The 14,512-nt window shown below is 39.3% G+C and overlaps 1 protein-coding gene across 2 annotated transcripts in view; it reads right to left on the reverse strand.

The window, feature by feature from the left end:
• Nucleotides 1–603: 603 nt before the first annotated feature.
• LOC144643748 (uncharacterized) overlaps nucleotides 604–14,512 on the reverse strand; it is a 41,499-nt gene continuing 27,590 nt past the window's right edge. For both annotated transcript variants that reach the window (XM_078503085.1, XM_078503086.1), the window contains 9 exons: nucleotides 13,023–13,130; nucleotides 12,735–12,804; nucleotides 6,131–6,236; nucleotides 5,626–5,712; nucleotides 4,774–4,914; nucleotides 4,110–4,164; nucleotides 3,948–4,012; nucleotides 3,200–3,287; nucleotides 604–2,988 (listed from right to left, as the gene is read on the reverse strand). In XM_078503085.1, the coding sequence (XP_078359211.1) occupies nucleotides 889–2,988; nucleotides 3,200–3,287; nucleotides 3,948–4,012; nucleotides 4,110–4,164; nucleotides 4,774–4,914; nucleotides 5,626–5,712; nucleotides 6,131–6,236; nucleotides 12,735–12,804; nucleotides 13,023–13,130 (2,820 nt within the window). In that variant the 3' untranslated portion in view covers nucleotides 604–888. The remainder of the gene's footprint in view (nucleotides 2,989–3,199; nucleotides 3,288–3,947; nucleotides 4,013–4,109; nucleotides 4,165–4,773; nucleotides 4,915–5,625; nucleotides 5,713–6,130; nucleotides 6,237–12,734; nucleotides 12,805–13,022; nucleotides 13,131–14,512) is intronic.

Here is a 14,512-nt window from a genome sequence, read left to right on the forward strand (position 1 = left end):
AGTAAATTTATTGATACAGATGATCAAGATAAAACATATTTACCAAAAACATATATTATTTGTTTCACCGCTTTTCATACAAAAGTTTAACAGTAGTTTTCTCTCTCTTTATCGCTATCAACAATATATACAGTGGTACTTGTTGGAGCAAGAACAAGAACAAATAAAATCACACTCAACAAAATCACTTGAATCGAACTGGTCAATTAATCCTAAGTTTCTGTCTGTAAAATTAACTATCATTTTTCTATGCACATAGTTTCATTGTCATAAACGTAATCTGTAAACTTTGTGGGTTTTACTTTGGAATGTAAATAATTCTAACTTTACCAAATATTTACAAATTTAAATGTGCTAACAACGCATTAAGAGGCCTGGAGGGCGCATGAAATCACTTCAGCGACAAACAAAGTGAATTGTTGTCATTTTTTGTAAATTAAAAAATGTCGCACGTCCTGCTCGTACAATTCGTGACTAACAAAGTTCACAAATTCCTCTCTATTGACGCTTGTGGCAATTTTTAACGCTTTCAGGATCTCTGGTGCTATAGGAGGAATTGTAGTCGATCGAGGTTGAAAGGCTCGCATACCAAGTGTACATTCAGACATTTAACATCTGTTTAATTTGTCCGTGAGCTATTTACCTTTTCGAATTGTAAATGTCGACTATTTCCTGATGTGTGTTTGGCAAATTGTGTTCTGACTCCGACTGAGTAACAAACAATTTAGATGTCTTGCTTCCATGCCACAACGAGGAGGTTTATTTAAACACAACTGGATTCGAATTTGTTTTATTGAAGCTACGTTCTGTCACTTGAAAGTTGCGTCCTCCTAAAGAAGAATTTTGAACGATAAACTTGAACGTCACAACAGCCATGACTACCGCAAGTCATTTCCAATTCTTTCTCCCGTGGAAATTTTTTTCTTGTCTCTTTTTCAACGTATTTAAACTATTCCTCCTCGTGGGATCAACTGCTGCCCTCTTTGGTGGTGAGCTTCCCTCTCTGTTGGCTCTTTCTCTAAGCGAACTTACGTCTGAAGTCACAGCATGTGCTTTTCTTTTGCGAGATCCTCCATGAGGGTTCCACCTAACAAGGTCACTTGAAGGTGAGATTATTGGTGGGCCTTGCACAGGAGGATGCCGTTGTCTAACTATATCGGCTGCTCTTTGAGCGCCTGAATCTAGTTCACCAAGGACAGTACTACTACTACTTCTTCGATCAAACGGCTGTCTACCGTCCAAGGAGTTCGAGAGCCGTGATGTTGAAGGCCCAGATGAGAAACTAGAAGAACTAAATGCAGCCCCATTTGTTCTATGTATCGATGCATTTGGATGTGTTGCATTTGATGTGGATGGCCAAGAGGATGCCAAAGAGGAGCTAGAAGACGTGGGTCGCGAGACTCTAGTGGGAACTCCAGGGTTTGAAGTCTGGGTCGAGAGTGTAGTCGTGGTCGCAGAAGAAGACGTGGGTCCCAAGATTCTAGTGGCGACTCCAGGGTTTGAAGCCGTGGTCACAGCTGCTTCAACTCTAGTGGAAACCCCTCGGTTCAAGGGCCTCGTTGCAGCTGTTTCGTTAGGTGACGTTCTAGTTTCAACTGGTGACCATTCAATTTCAGCTGGCGACCAGTCACTTTCAGCTGGTGACCATCCAGTTTCACTTGGTGACGCGGCAGCCCCAAACAAGGTTTGTAATGGTGAATGTGTATGTGTAGCATTTGGTGTGGATGGCCGAGGCGCTGCTGAAGAGGAAGTAGACGATGTGGGTTGCCAGTTTCCAGTGAAAACACCTGGGTTTGAAGCACTTGTCACAGCTGGTTCATAAGGTGACGTTCTTACATCAACTGGTGACCGACCAGTTTCACTTGGTGGCGTTCTTGTTCTTGCTAATTGTTGCTCTTGCTGATGCAACTTCAAAAAATATTCGTGTGGATGCCTTGCATTGTTTTCCATAACAGAATTCAGATATACATCCCGTGTTTCTGTGCCAAGTGTGTTGTTAGAATTCATTTCCTCTGCATTAGAAGCTACAGTTTTGTCGGAGGAAGTGGTGGCGGTTGCAGAAGGATTTCTAACGCTGGTTTCAGGTCTTGTTTTTCTTAGGCCTGGTTCCATTTGTCTTCCATGACGTGCACTGCCTTCACCACGATCACGATAATCACGATTACGATCACGATAACGATCATGATGGCGATTGCGATCACGATCACGTTCACGATCATGATAACGATCACGATCGCGACTAAAATCACGATGTGGTAAGTGGTGTCTAGAAGGTTGCCTATGAGTGTGGCTTGACTCTTTAGCTGCCCCATTTCTGTCTTCGTGTTTATGCATGGGCCTATGATTCTGGTCTCTCTTTCCGCTGTCTGGATTTCCATGGCGACGATCGTCGTAACGACCATCATCAGATCTAGGACGGTGCCTTTGTTCTTCCCTGGTTTCTTTGTGGTAACGATCTCTATGCCTTGTCCCCTCCCGATCACGCTTCTCTTGCTCTTTCTTGTCAATGTGTGTAGAATTGACAACCTTCCTTCTACTCTCTGCAGTATGGCCATCGTCTTGGATGTTACTGGGTAACAGTTCACTGCCAGTGGAATTCTGTCTTTCCAAGGACTTCTCCTTGGTCATTTCTGCTGCTGATACGTGAACCATTTCTTCTGCAGTGACCGATGACTGTCTTTCATCTCTGGAAACTGGCATGACCTGTCCTTCATTGATTTCCACTGCTGAAGCAGAGCACGAAACCTCACGAGGCATATCCATCTGCTGCACAGCACGGTCATTCCTTCTAGAACTGTTACTGTGTGAATCACCCACTTGTGTCGAAATGTGTTTGTTCTTTAACCGAGGGTCCTTAGCAGGAGACTGGATGTTGTTGCTTGGGCCAATGGAAAGAACTGACTGCACCTCTGCTGGGGATTCAACATCAAACAAACAATGTCTATTCTCTGCATCTTCCACAAGGGCATTCCAATCTGTAGAACCTCCCTGTTAAACAGCAAGGATGAAGGTGAGTACATGTGCTATAGTCTCTATATCTACACACGTAAGCAATTTGAGAAAAAAATGAAAAAAAAAATGGCCATTCATGAGACCCATCCATGTATCAAATTTAAAATCCTTTAATTAAGACTCTTTTTCGAACTATTAAAGCACTACTTCGCACCTGTAAGGAAACTTTCAACCAATGATTGCTTACCTTCAGAGTGTCCATGTGACCAAAAACGTAAAGGGCATGTCGCGCTCTTGTTAGAGCTACGTTCATGCGTTGTCTATCACTAAGAAACCTGCAAAAGAAACGTAAAAATGGATTGAATTAGAGAAGAAAGGACAAAGAGTAGCTTACTGTGCTTCTGAGGTAAGAAAATTTGCGGAACATACAGAGAACCTAAACATACGTTTTACTTAGTTGGCTACCAAAGATATTCGTTTGCCCTGATCAGAAACTCATAAAGGGGTTGAAACGTGTAACACGCGTTCACAGCGTTTGAATATTCAGCTTTGCCTGGTACCATACCGTAAAATTCCGGTTATAAGCCCCCCCCGCTTATAAGCCCCCCGGTTATAGGCCCATCAACCTGGAAACAAAAAAATACATCCGGTTATAAGCCCCCCCCCCGGATATAAGCCCCCCTCTACCCGATGACAGTACTGAACAGGGCTTAATGTTGCTTTCTTGTGCGTTTTTAACTTAAAAACGTATTTCGATATCAACACTCTATAGGCTCGTTTCGAAACGTTTTTTCCTTCCGCTTATAAGCCCTCCCGAATATAAGCCCCTCCGCTTATAAGCCCACCCAAAAACCCTTACGAAGTTGTATAAGCCCAGGGCTTCTAACCGAAATTCTACGGTATTTGGAAACAAGATGAGTTTATAAAGGAATCATGTTATTGTGTCCAAGCATTCATGTTAGTGTTTGGGTAGCGCTATTAGTCAACTGAATTACCCTATAGAGCCACGATAGGTCTGTGCTCGAACACAACTCAGAATGATGACATCTTTCTCCCTTCCCTGAAACGGAATAAAAACAAACAGTTTATTTCACGTTCTGTTATAGTCACAGAGTTGTCCCAATCATATTACAATGTGTGAAAAATTTAAACCCTACCTGAAAGCCATCAACTGTGTTCACTTCAATCGTAGCTTCATCTACAGATAAATTCCTGTAACAAGCACATACAACAGGGCGTTAACAAGACGGAACAAAAACAGGTAGACTGCGAGTTCAAAATACTGCGTGACAATAGAGAGATTAAGAGTGACGTTAGAAAGTAAACAGCAAACGGCAAACGCGAGCTTGCCTTTCATTTTGTTACTTTTTTTACCGAATTCGAAACTTAAGCACTTATAAAAACAAGAAAAAAAATCCCAAACACAAAAAAACTCATGTTCGCGTCTGAATGCTAAACAGCAGAAGTTGTATTATTTGCGGGAAAAATAAGCATCATGCTTAATCTCTCTAATTAAATAAGACGGCAAACATAAAACATTTTCTTCACGTGTCTATGACTGAGAAATATAAAAAGGATAATAAACGTGAATCATTCCTTGCCTGTCGATAATTTCTACTGTGTGTTTAGGGTAATCTACAGAAAGTAAGATCATGAAAAACTTGATTGAATTATAGATTTTAAAAAAACTCTTCATTTGTCGTAAGATAAATAAAGGTCATAAGTGGTGCCTTTAAAGATCCTGCATGCCTACAAACGTACAAGGATTACAACGATCGCTTCAGTCATGCACATCCCTGAAAGGCATATATAAGTACTCACTCGTTTTTAAGTCTGTTCTGAATCTCGCTTTTCTGTTTGCGATACGGTGTGATAATGCCAATACTCTCCACGTGCAGTATCCTTGCCAGATCACGACATAAATTGACAATCAGTTGCACCTCAGCTGGGTTCCAAATCTCGCTGTAGATAAGACAGGAACAAAATAGTGTTCACAAATACAAAGGTAATGGTACAAGACGCTTTACCCTGAACACGTGACCCTGCCGTGGTGAGAAGGTCGGTGTGTCTAAATGATCCCAAGAGCTATAATAGCAGATCCAATGACGTCAGGATTTGTAAAGAGGTTAAAGGACCAAAAGACAACACATCCTTGGGTAACAGGGGCTTCATACGGTATTTGGTGCAAAAAGGCCTTACTTTGTTTAGTAAGCAAGAAAAAACCACTGCACAAGAAGGCTTGTTTCTATGATATGGGAACAATGCCATTCAGTATGATTCTTAAAAAAGGCATAAGAGGGAATAACAGGTAAATGGTATGTCTGCTATTCATTTTTGCACACTTCTCTACGGCAATTCCATTGGCGGAATAATGTTTTAGCATAAGAATTAAAATTTTAAGTTAATACATGGCGCTGAAAAAGACTAACACGAAGACCTGAGGTGCTCTTGTGTGAGGTGTTTTATATAACGCCTCCACAACATGCATTGCATATATGTTCTTGAAGGAAGCTGATGCGAACTTAAAAGAATACCTAGGTGACAATTCTTCCAACTATGGTTCTATTAAGGACGTTCGACAACAAACAAAAGTGTTTTAGAATGGCTAAGGACAACAGTTATTTGAATATTTAGTTTATGACTGTAAATGAGGTAATTGTGCGCCAACCATACCCTCTTTCTTGGCTTATTTCCCGTCCACGAACAACATCAAACAGTGCATAGTGCTTTGCCAATGGAAATGGTCTCTTCTCCAAGGAACTACAATATTTGGACAGAATTTTTGCCTTATTATTATATTTTTACTACACATTGGGTGGCTTTGGGTTTTATGTCAAGAAGAGAGTTTTTAAAGTCAAAAAAGGTAGTAAGTGAAAAAACTGAAAAACAGTTGAACAGACAAAGGGGCAGGACTGCAGATAGGCAGGGGACTCCTTACTTAGTTGCATTCTAATACTTTAGGACCTGCTACATGTGGTTCACGCAATAGACAATTGTAATTTAACTAACAGGTAGCAGACTGCAGAGGTGACCATCGACGAACAAATAAAACGGTGTTCAGCGAACGGACTCCTGAAAGATGAGGTTTAAACTCATCATTAAGAGTTCTATATATACTTCAAGTGCAATTCCATAATTTGTGATGCAACGCAAGTACAGTTTTGAAAAATTATCTTACCTGTGGCTCTTTAGAAAATTGTCATAAACGTGGCTAGAGGGAAAGGCTGCTATTTCTGGATGCATGCGGTACTGTTCCTCTAACATCAGTACTGGTTTTTTCATGTCTATGGACAATGTACAAATGCTACATTAGTGAAATCACATCAAGAGTGGGTCATAATAGCTTATTATGATAATTAACAATTATTCCATGAGTCCGCGTTGGATACGAGGTGGTAAATAGCCAACGAGGCGCGAAGCGCCGAGTTGGCTATAACGACTCGTATCCAACAAGGGCGAATGGAATAATTGTTTTATTAAATTCTTCTCAAGTTCACTGAACTTGAAAATCGAATGGACATTTCATTTTGATGTAAACGAAGTGATAGTATGAGGAGGCGCGAAAATTTCTGGCGCGGTGTTCACTTCTTGAGTTGAATGAAACATACGAGTAAAGCGAGCAAGAGAGTTTTCTTCAGAAGATTTTCCTCAAACAATCCCCTCTAAAGTCGTCTAAATATCATGGAAATTGTGACAACAGTTAAGCTTTACGAGAAGATCCGAAGCAAAACCTTTTCTGGAAACTACAAGTCTTGTGCAAGTCGAACGAGGCAAGTGTTTAATTTGTACTTCTTTACGGCTCCACGGCTGTCATCAAGACTGCTATATTATTTGAAGCGAAATTGAGCTCAAAGTGGAACAGGTTTACTAAAGTATGAAAGGACAAAACCAAGATTGAAAGGTAACAAACTTTACTGAAGTGCTGAGCCTAGTTTTATGACGTACACTGAATGAAACTGTGTCAGTTTGCCGTTCTTTCGTAAATTATCTGCTGCTTTTATACTTTATTCACTCGCTCTTGCTGTGCGTTCAGTTTAAAAGTATTATTAATTACACTTTTCGCATCTATCCTTTTGTTTTGCGTAGTTTAATTTACTATGGCATTTCTTTGGTTTTTGTAGGCACCGCTAATTATTTCTTGTTCATAAAGCTCGCCAAATTTGCTGTTCAAAACCATTTTGATGGACCTGTCGCTTCCCGCAGAAAAATTTTAGTTTGGCAACAGTAACGCAATCATTTTCCAAATAAGGTCAAACTAAGGTATACGAGCTGACAACCGGGATTGAGTGAACCAATCAGAATGCTAGAAATGCAATATCCGTGGCTGAAAATTTAATAATAACTAATATCCACTACGTAATAACATCCAGCTGACTGACAGTCTGGTGAATGCTAAATAAAAAAAAGGATGGCAGCCATTTCATCAAGGTATCATTCACTTGAAAGCTGTGCAGCTGGGAAACACCTTTTGTCTAAACCTTGCTTTGATATTAGTCAGAGAAGCAGTGGCTTATGGTTAGCATATTGCACTTCAGATTGTGTGATCCAAGTTTAAACTTGGTTTGGGGGGGAAAACAGAATTTAGTAGCAGTACACCTAGCAGGGCAACTAGGCTTACGAAGAAGAGATATAAGAGAAATATATTCTTCATGTTTTCTCTTGTTGGGGATGTATGATTTAAATGCCTCTTGCGTGGTCGAAATATAAGACTTCTATTTTGCCATAACTTCAGATAGAAAGGTAGTGTTGAAAGGAATTCTGGTGTTTGTTGTCTTTTTAACTTTCGATCAATGTTAAAATAAACAGTTATTTGTTTCTCAGAAAGCAAATATGAAGAGAAGAGAGTAAAGGAAACGGTTATACAGATACTTATGACTTGGAATATTAATGAGGACTTGAGTAGGAATCTGCCTAAAGTTAGTTTTGGCGATCTTTTTATGGAAAAAGAGATTTTCAAGGGCCACGAGTCAGACAGGCAAGCAGATGCGCAGAGAGACAGACAGATAGGCTGGGGATGGACGCCCAAGATATAAAATTGACTGTGATATGATACTTTAGGTCCTGCTACATGTGGTACATGTAATAGTCGATTGTAATTTAACTAATACTCAGCACACTGCAGAGGTGACCAATAATAAAAAACAAAGTGTTCAGCAAACAGTTAACTGAAAGATGACACTCGGCTTTAAGAGTTGTATGATATACATATATATATATTGCTGTCTTTTTAATTTTGAGTGATACATCTTTTTATACCCATATTGAAATAAACCTTTAAGAAGAAAGCAAAAGTACGAAAACGGAATACAGGAAACGAAATACTTATACAGATGTTTCTGACTTGGAATATTAATGAGGTTGTGAGAAAGCAATAAATGATACATATATTTCTTATGGAAACACTATAGACTGTGGTGGTAAGAAAGGCTCATTGCAGTAATGTGATGAAAAAAAGTGGGGTATTGTCCTGAGATATAATGTTCTAAGGAGAACATTGAAAGGCCGCCAAACACACAAGATAAATTGTGACCATTTATGAAATGCTCTTGTCGTCCTTCAAATAATATTTGAATCAGCTGTTTTCTTGACTTGTCACTCAAACCCTGCACTTAAACAAATGATTTTTGCATGACTTCATGCACTGGCGCATGCTTATAACTAACTCATTGTTACGAAACCAATACATTTCGACAGAATATCCTGCTTCTAGTTTTGAAAATATTTATGGATAACGTCAGAGGTGTCCAACAGAGACACGGGACAAACAGTTGATTTCTCGAACAAAAGTTGCTCATTCTCTTTGCACTTCCAAACGAGTATCATGAAGTATGATTTTGCATGGACTTCCGGGAATTAAATGACAGGCAAACAAATGACCAGAAATAAGTATAGTTACAAAATCGAACAAAGGATCGAGTGTTTTGATATTATTCGATACGCTCACACAATAAAGCTATATTCACCAAGCTGCCGGCTGGATAAAGAACTTCAAGGCATGGTTACTAAGCTATGCTACCTTGAGCCTACAGGCAAGCATGGCAGACAAATAATTCAATTTTACACTTCAAAAAAAGAAATGATTAGCGTCTAATGTTTTATTGTGTATTAAATCTTGTGTAAATAATTTTGGGCTTTGGGGCCAAGAATCTTGTGTATGTGGATGGATCAAACACATAATTGGCAAAACATTGAACACAGCGCAATTTAGCACTGAGGATAACAGGCGCTCGTTTTTCATGGCTTGTGCTTTTCATCAGAGGAAATATTATTACTTGCTTTGAACTTCTCAGCAGACTTTTCTCTATTGTTAATACTCTTTTCATAAAAAGCGTATCAGTCTCGACAGCTCTGTGGCACACAAAGCACAGTCCCCTTTAACGGGGCTGGGACTAGAAAAGACACACGAATTTAAATCTTCCGATGATGTACGTGGCGATTATTGAATAACAGAACGTTTTTAGTATTACTAAGATTATTTCCTATTTTCTTTTTCTTAACAATTCAAAACTTCCACTTAGGTGTATGGATAACTTGATGGGATACTAGTTCATCACAGTATTTTCCCCCAGTATTTTTGTCACGTTTTCCCAACAATTCACCAGTACGCATAGATACTCCTAGTTGAAAAAGAACACATGACCCTAGCCCGGGCACCAACTATTTGGTGACCACACTTCTAGTATTTAATTCTAGAGTTATCAAATTTGCACAACTGTCAAATTAAAGATTGTTCGCCATAAGTTGAAATAACATTGATTTTTGCAACATAACGGAATATTCAGCTTAATACCTGCCAAGTGCAGTTTTGGGGTGTCATGTATCTTTGTTAATATCAACTGTAACGTTTTGTAGTATTGTTTATAAAGAAAAAAAAATTGCCCAAATTACCATCACTGAATTCTTTGTTTCACGTGACATCATCAAAATTCTAAAATTCAAAATTGCAATGCCCCCGAGTTTTTATCTTTCATTGGCTATTATACGTGCTAAATGGTTTTTTAGCTCGATAGCATCATTTGTCTTAAAAAGTAGAACAGTTTGAATTTCTACGACATGACCACAAAATGGCCGCCAAAAGGCTGTCACGTATGTTAAAAAAAGACCTATCCTACGATTTTTTAGCAATCTAAACAGCTGAGGTATTGCAAGAAGTGAATGCTTACTAGTTCATGAGAGCAAACTGATCTCTTTTTATAGCTAAAGTGAATTCCAGATGTTTTCATTGATTTCCGGCCGCCATATTGGTGGCCCCTCCACTGGGCACCAATGTGGCTTTTCCATACTGAGCTCTCTAAATTTGTGTGGAACATTTTGAAGGATAACTCGAGTACGGAATACCGCAAAGACCTGAGAATCGGACAAGTAGTTTGTCAATTAATCTTTTATAACATTTCTCATTTTTTTCTTCAAACTAACATTGAACGTAAAAGGAATTTCTCTTAAATCGTGCGGACAGTTTTCAGTTGTATTTCACTCAGTACTTTTAATTTATTCATCTTGATTGTTGTAAATGCAAAGTAAGCACATTCACAAGAAACACTATTATGTGATTTATTTTTTTGTGGCGTGACAGTAAAAAACAGCAATAACTGCCTTAAAGTGGGTACAGGTGCAAGAGATTGGAGGAAAGTGAAGCTGTGGAATAAGTTGTAAGTGAGAAAGGCGTTTTGCCCCAGTATTCCACGAGGAGTGGTACTAGACAGGGCATTGAAAAAGGATATGTGTTAAAAACACTCAAAGAGAAAGTGAATTATTTAGTTGGTTAAAAAAGTCGAACATGTCATGTACATTATGCAGAAAAGTCGTTCACAACTATAGGTTGACTCTATTTTTTAGGCAAATAGCGACCAGGGGTAGTGGAAATTCCCCTCAAATCGATGCCCTCTTGTCACAGATGGTCCAGCATTTTTGTCAGGTTACTCTAGGACAATTCACTGGTACCTTTTTATTGGAGTGATACTGGGCAAGTGCAGTGTTTTGCACAAGAACACAGTACAATGATTCTGGCCAGCACTTAAACTGGGACTGCCTAATCTGGCGTCCACTGTGCTACCATAACACCATTAACTCCAACATAATTTAAGGCCAGATACCTGCCAAGTAACCTCGTTATTACAATACATCTTTGAAAACCGTTTGTTAAGCTACATGTAACCCACCCAACCCACTGTGTCAAATCCCCAAAGTAGACTACGTAGTCTATTAATTAAAGCTATAAACAACCTGTGACTAAATTCATCCCTGGCCCTGCCTCGGTTTTTTACCAACAAATGAAATGTCTATAGCATGTCTTTAGTTCCCTAAATCACCTTGCTTTACACTATGTTCCACCTTGTATTATTAACAACCATGAAAAGAAGTCCGTGTGGTTGGATGTTATCACCTTCCTTACCAACAGTATAATAATCTCCCAACATGCTCAAAGGCTACCCCATCTCCACAAGTATATTTGCTATTAAAAGAATAGGGAGGTCAATTGGTGGCATTATTTTTCTAATTATCCAGCCAACACCAAACTCCCCACGTATCTACAATTGTGTAATCTCTCCTCACGCATCCAAAGAGCACTGGTTGACTGCAGGATTTTCCACTTCTTATGCTTGTTAACCTTCGTCGAGATAAGCAGTCTTGTTAAGTATCAAGACCAACACAACTTTTTTAAGGAAACGTGGACCGAGCAATGTTTCCCCAAGCCCCAAAATAAGTTTGCTTGGTTCACCAACAATGTGGTTAATAATAATAATAATAATAATGCGGTTTTTTGGTTTTTTTCTTTGGGGGGGCACGCAAAGAGCCCCCCCCGTCCCCCCTTATCCATCTACACTGACTATTTATGATTTTGACGCACAAATGCCTTGTAAACTGTATTTGCTTGAGTTTAGATCACGTCTGGTAAGTACATCTGTAGGACAGCTTCCCAAATCGTTGCTATTTTTATAGGAAAGTCTTTCATGTTGATGTTTATTGCGTCCATGACTCACAAGGTTTCTGAATCAGGAGGTTATATTCACATTCTTACACACATCTTTTGAAGTTTGATTACCACTGACACAAATGTAGATACTTCTTTATCCTGGTGCCTACTTCTTTCATCATCCTGTGAGATCTTCAACAAGTAAACTCTTCTTTCATAGTAGAAAAGAACTTCCCTTTGATTGCCATTGGAGTTTCTGATCCCATTAAATGATCATTGCAAACAAGCAAGATATGTATCAAACGGTACACATTTCAGCTGAAAATATTATTGTGATGCACACTTCCTTTATTTCCACTTACAAGACGTTTTTTCATCGATGTAGTATTCCCTTCTGTAAAACATATACCAATGTATTTCCCTACAATCCCGTCATAATAATACATGATGGTTACCAAACGTGTTAAGACTTAATGCACGGTTTTGAGGTTGTCTTTGCTCTTCTTCGCTTCCTTTCTTTGCTGTTACTATTGTTCCCAGGAATGAGCTGACAACCAACCAGTGTCATTCCTGTCCCCAAATTGTGTATACGACGACCACACAGTAGATATGTGCACCACACCAGGTAATTATCCTTTTTTCATCAATATTTGGCAGTTTCTATTGATGATTATAGGTAACGAGTCCACCGTTATTTCTGCAAGAACGAGTAGGATGCATACAAACACATGGGTTACGATGGAGATGATGATGATGATGATGATGGTAGTGGTGGTGGTGTTGATGATGGTGGTGGTGGTAGTGGTGGTTTTAATGATGATGATGATGATGATGATCTTGATGATGACAACTAAACAACACTACTAACCTTTTTGGTGTCTGAAGAATCTGTAGAGTCTTGAAAACATTGACCGTCCAAATAACTTCTCCTTTGCTGTCTAGAAGACGTTTATACAGCAGAAATAGAGAGGAAATATCACATTTTAGGAAATGCTGACTTATATGTTAATACAAAGAACTTCACAGAGTTTTAAAGTAAAGATTGATAGGTACCAAAGAAAGTGAAGAAGAAAGCGAAGAGGAAACAACTACAATAAAGCATTTGCGGAAAATGAGAGCTGAAAAGAAACTGAAGATTGACTCAGGTTTGACAAACCTCTGACAGTACTGTGGATGGTAGCTGTTCGGGATCTCCAACAAGCACCAATTTAGATGCATGGAACCAGAGTGGTATGAGCAGTTCCAATTCCTTGGACTGGCAGGCCTGTAAAACAAGAGTTTCCCTGGTAAAGTCCACGTTCATGTCCAAACTTAGCCTGTCCGTTGGCTTGCTTGGCAATTTTTTTCACAATATTTGTTAGAGAAAAAAATTCATTATTTTACAGGTAGCTCAGCCTTTCTAGAACCTCTATTTTAATTTGCCCGTTCTAAACATCCCTATTGTTTTCTGGGGCTAGGGGCATTGTTGCGACCTGATATATATATTGTTTTTAGAACCAATGGCACGTCTTGTTTCTGGGTGGGGGCCCTCTTTAAGGATTAAAAGCATGTTTTGACAGAAACATCTGTCAGTAACAATAACACAGACAAATTTATTTAAAGTTATGATGATAGGCGTTGCTTATTTAATAGGTAGATGTACATAACTAGAAAAAGAACAACGGCTGCAAGAAAAGAACAATGGGATGTTTAAGAACATGAGTATGTTACATATTGTCATAAGATAGGCAAACAACAAATGGAGTCATTACGATGAGATTACCAAAAATCATAGTTTACCGGGAGATTCCCTATTGGTCAGCTGGTGATCGCCTTTGAGCATAATAATAATGTCCGTTATGCTTTACAAAATGCATGCACATTTTGCTCTTGCCATGGAGGTTTGCCCTCGTGGTCATTCTTGACCCCATAGCACTTCTCTTTTTGCGCATGACTGACGGCGAGAAGAGCTCTGGGCAACCCTGGAACAGAACCTATTCTCATTTGAAGTTCGTTGAAACAATGAAAACACCTCTGATTGGTCAATCTGTAACCCGCCAAAATATAAAATGTGCGTCGGAATGGTAGTCCTGGCCCCTGGGGAATTGAATGTTTGTGCTTTATGCAAATCAAAGATTGTGCAGGCAATCGTAATATGTGTTGTTTTCGGATGTATTTCTGTTTGGAGACGATATCAACAGTCTCGGAGCAATTCTTCCTAACCCAAATAAGCATGTTTAATGTATAACGATATCTAACAACAGACAATCGTCCAAAAACAACACTGATTACAATATAACGTGACATAATCTAAATTTGCATAAAATGCAGAGTCTAGTCTCTGGTGAATAAATGTGGAGCATGCGCAATAAAGTCATTGTAGCCAGATTTTGGCTACGCTTGCCTGGAGTTTCCCAGAGCTCTTCTCGGCGTCAGTCATGCGCAAAAGAGAAGTGCTCTGGGGTCCAGAATGCCTCGTGGTATGCTTTGAGAGATCAGTGTGAAGGGTACCTGGGATAACAATGGGAGGTTGCCAGGGTTACCCCTTTATTTGCATTTTGCCCACAATCGCTCGCTTATTGCCTAAATTGCTCACAATTGGCACCCACCCTCCATCTAAATATTGCTTATCAAGAAGTTAATAATGTATAATGTACAGTTTGATAC

Source organism: Oculina patagonica, chromosome 2 (assembly GCF_052425735.1).
Source record: "Oculina patagonica isolate OP01 chromosome 2, crgOcupat, whole genome shotgun sequence".
Lineage (NCBI taxonomy): Eukaryota > Metazoa > Cnidaria > Anthozoa > Scleractinia > Oculinidae > Oculina > Oculina patagonica.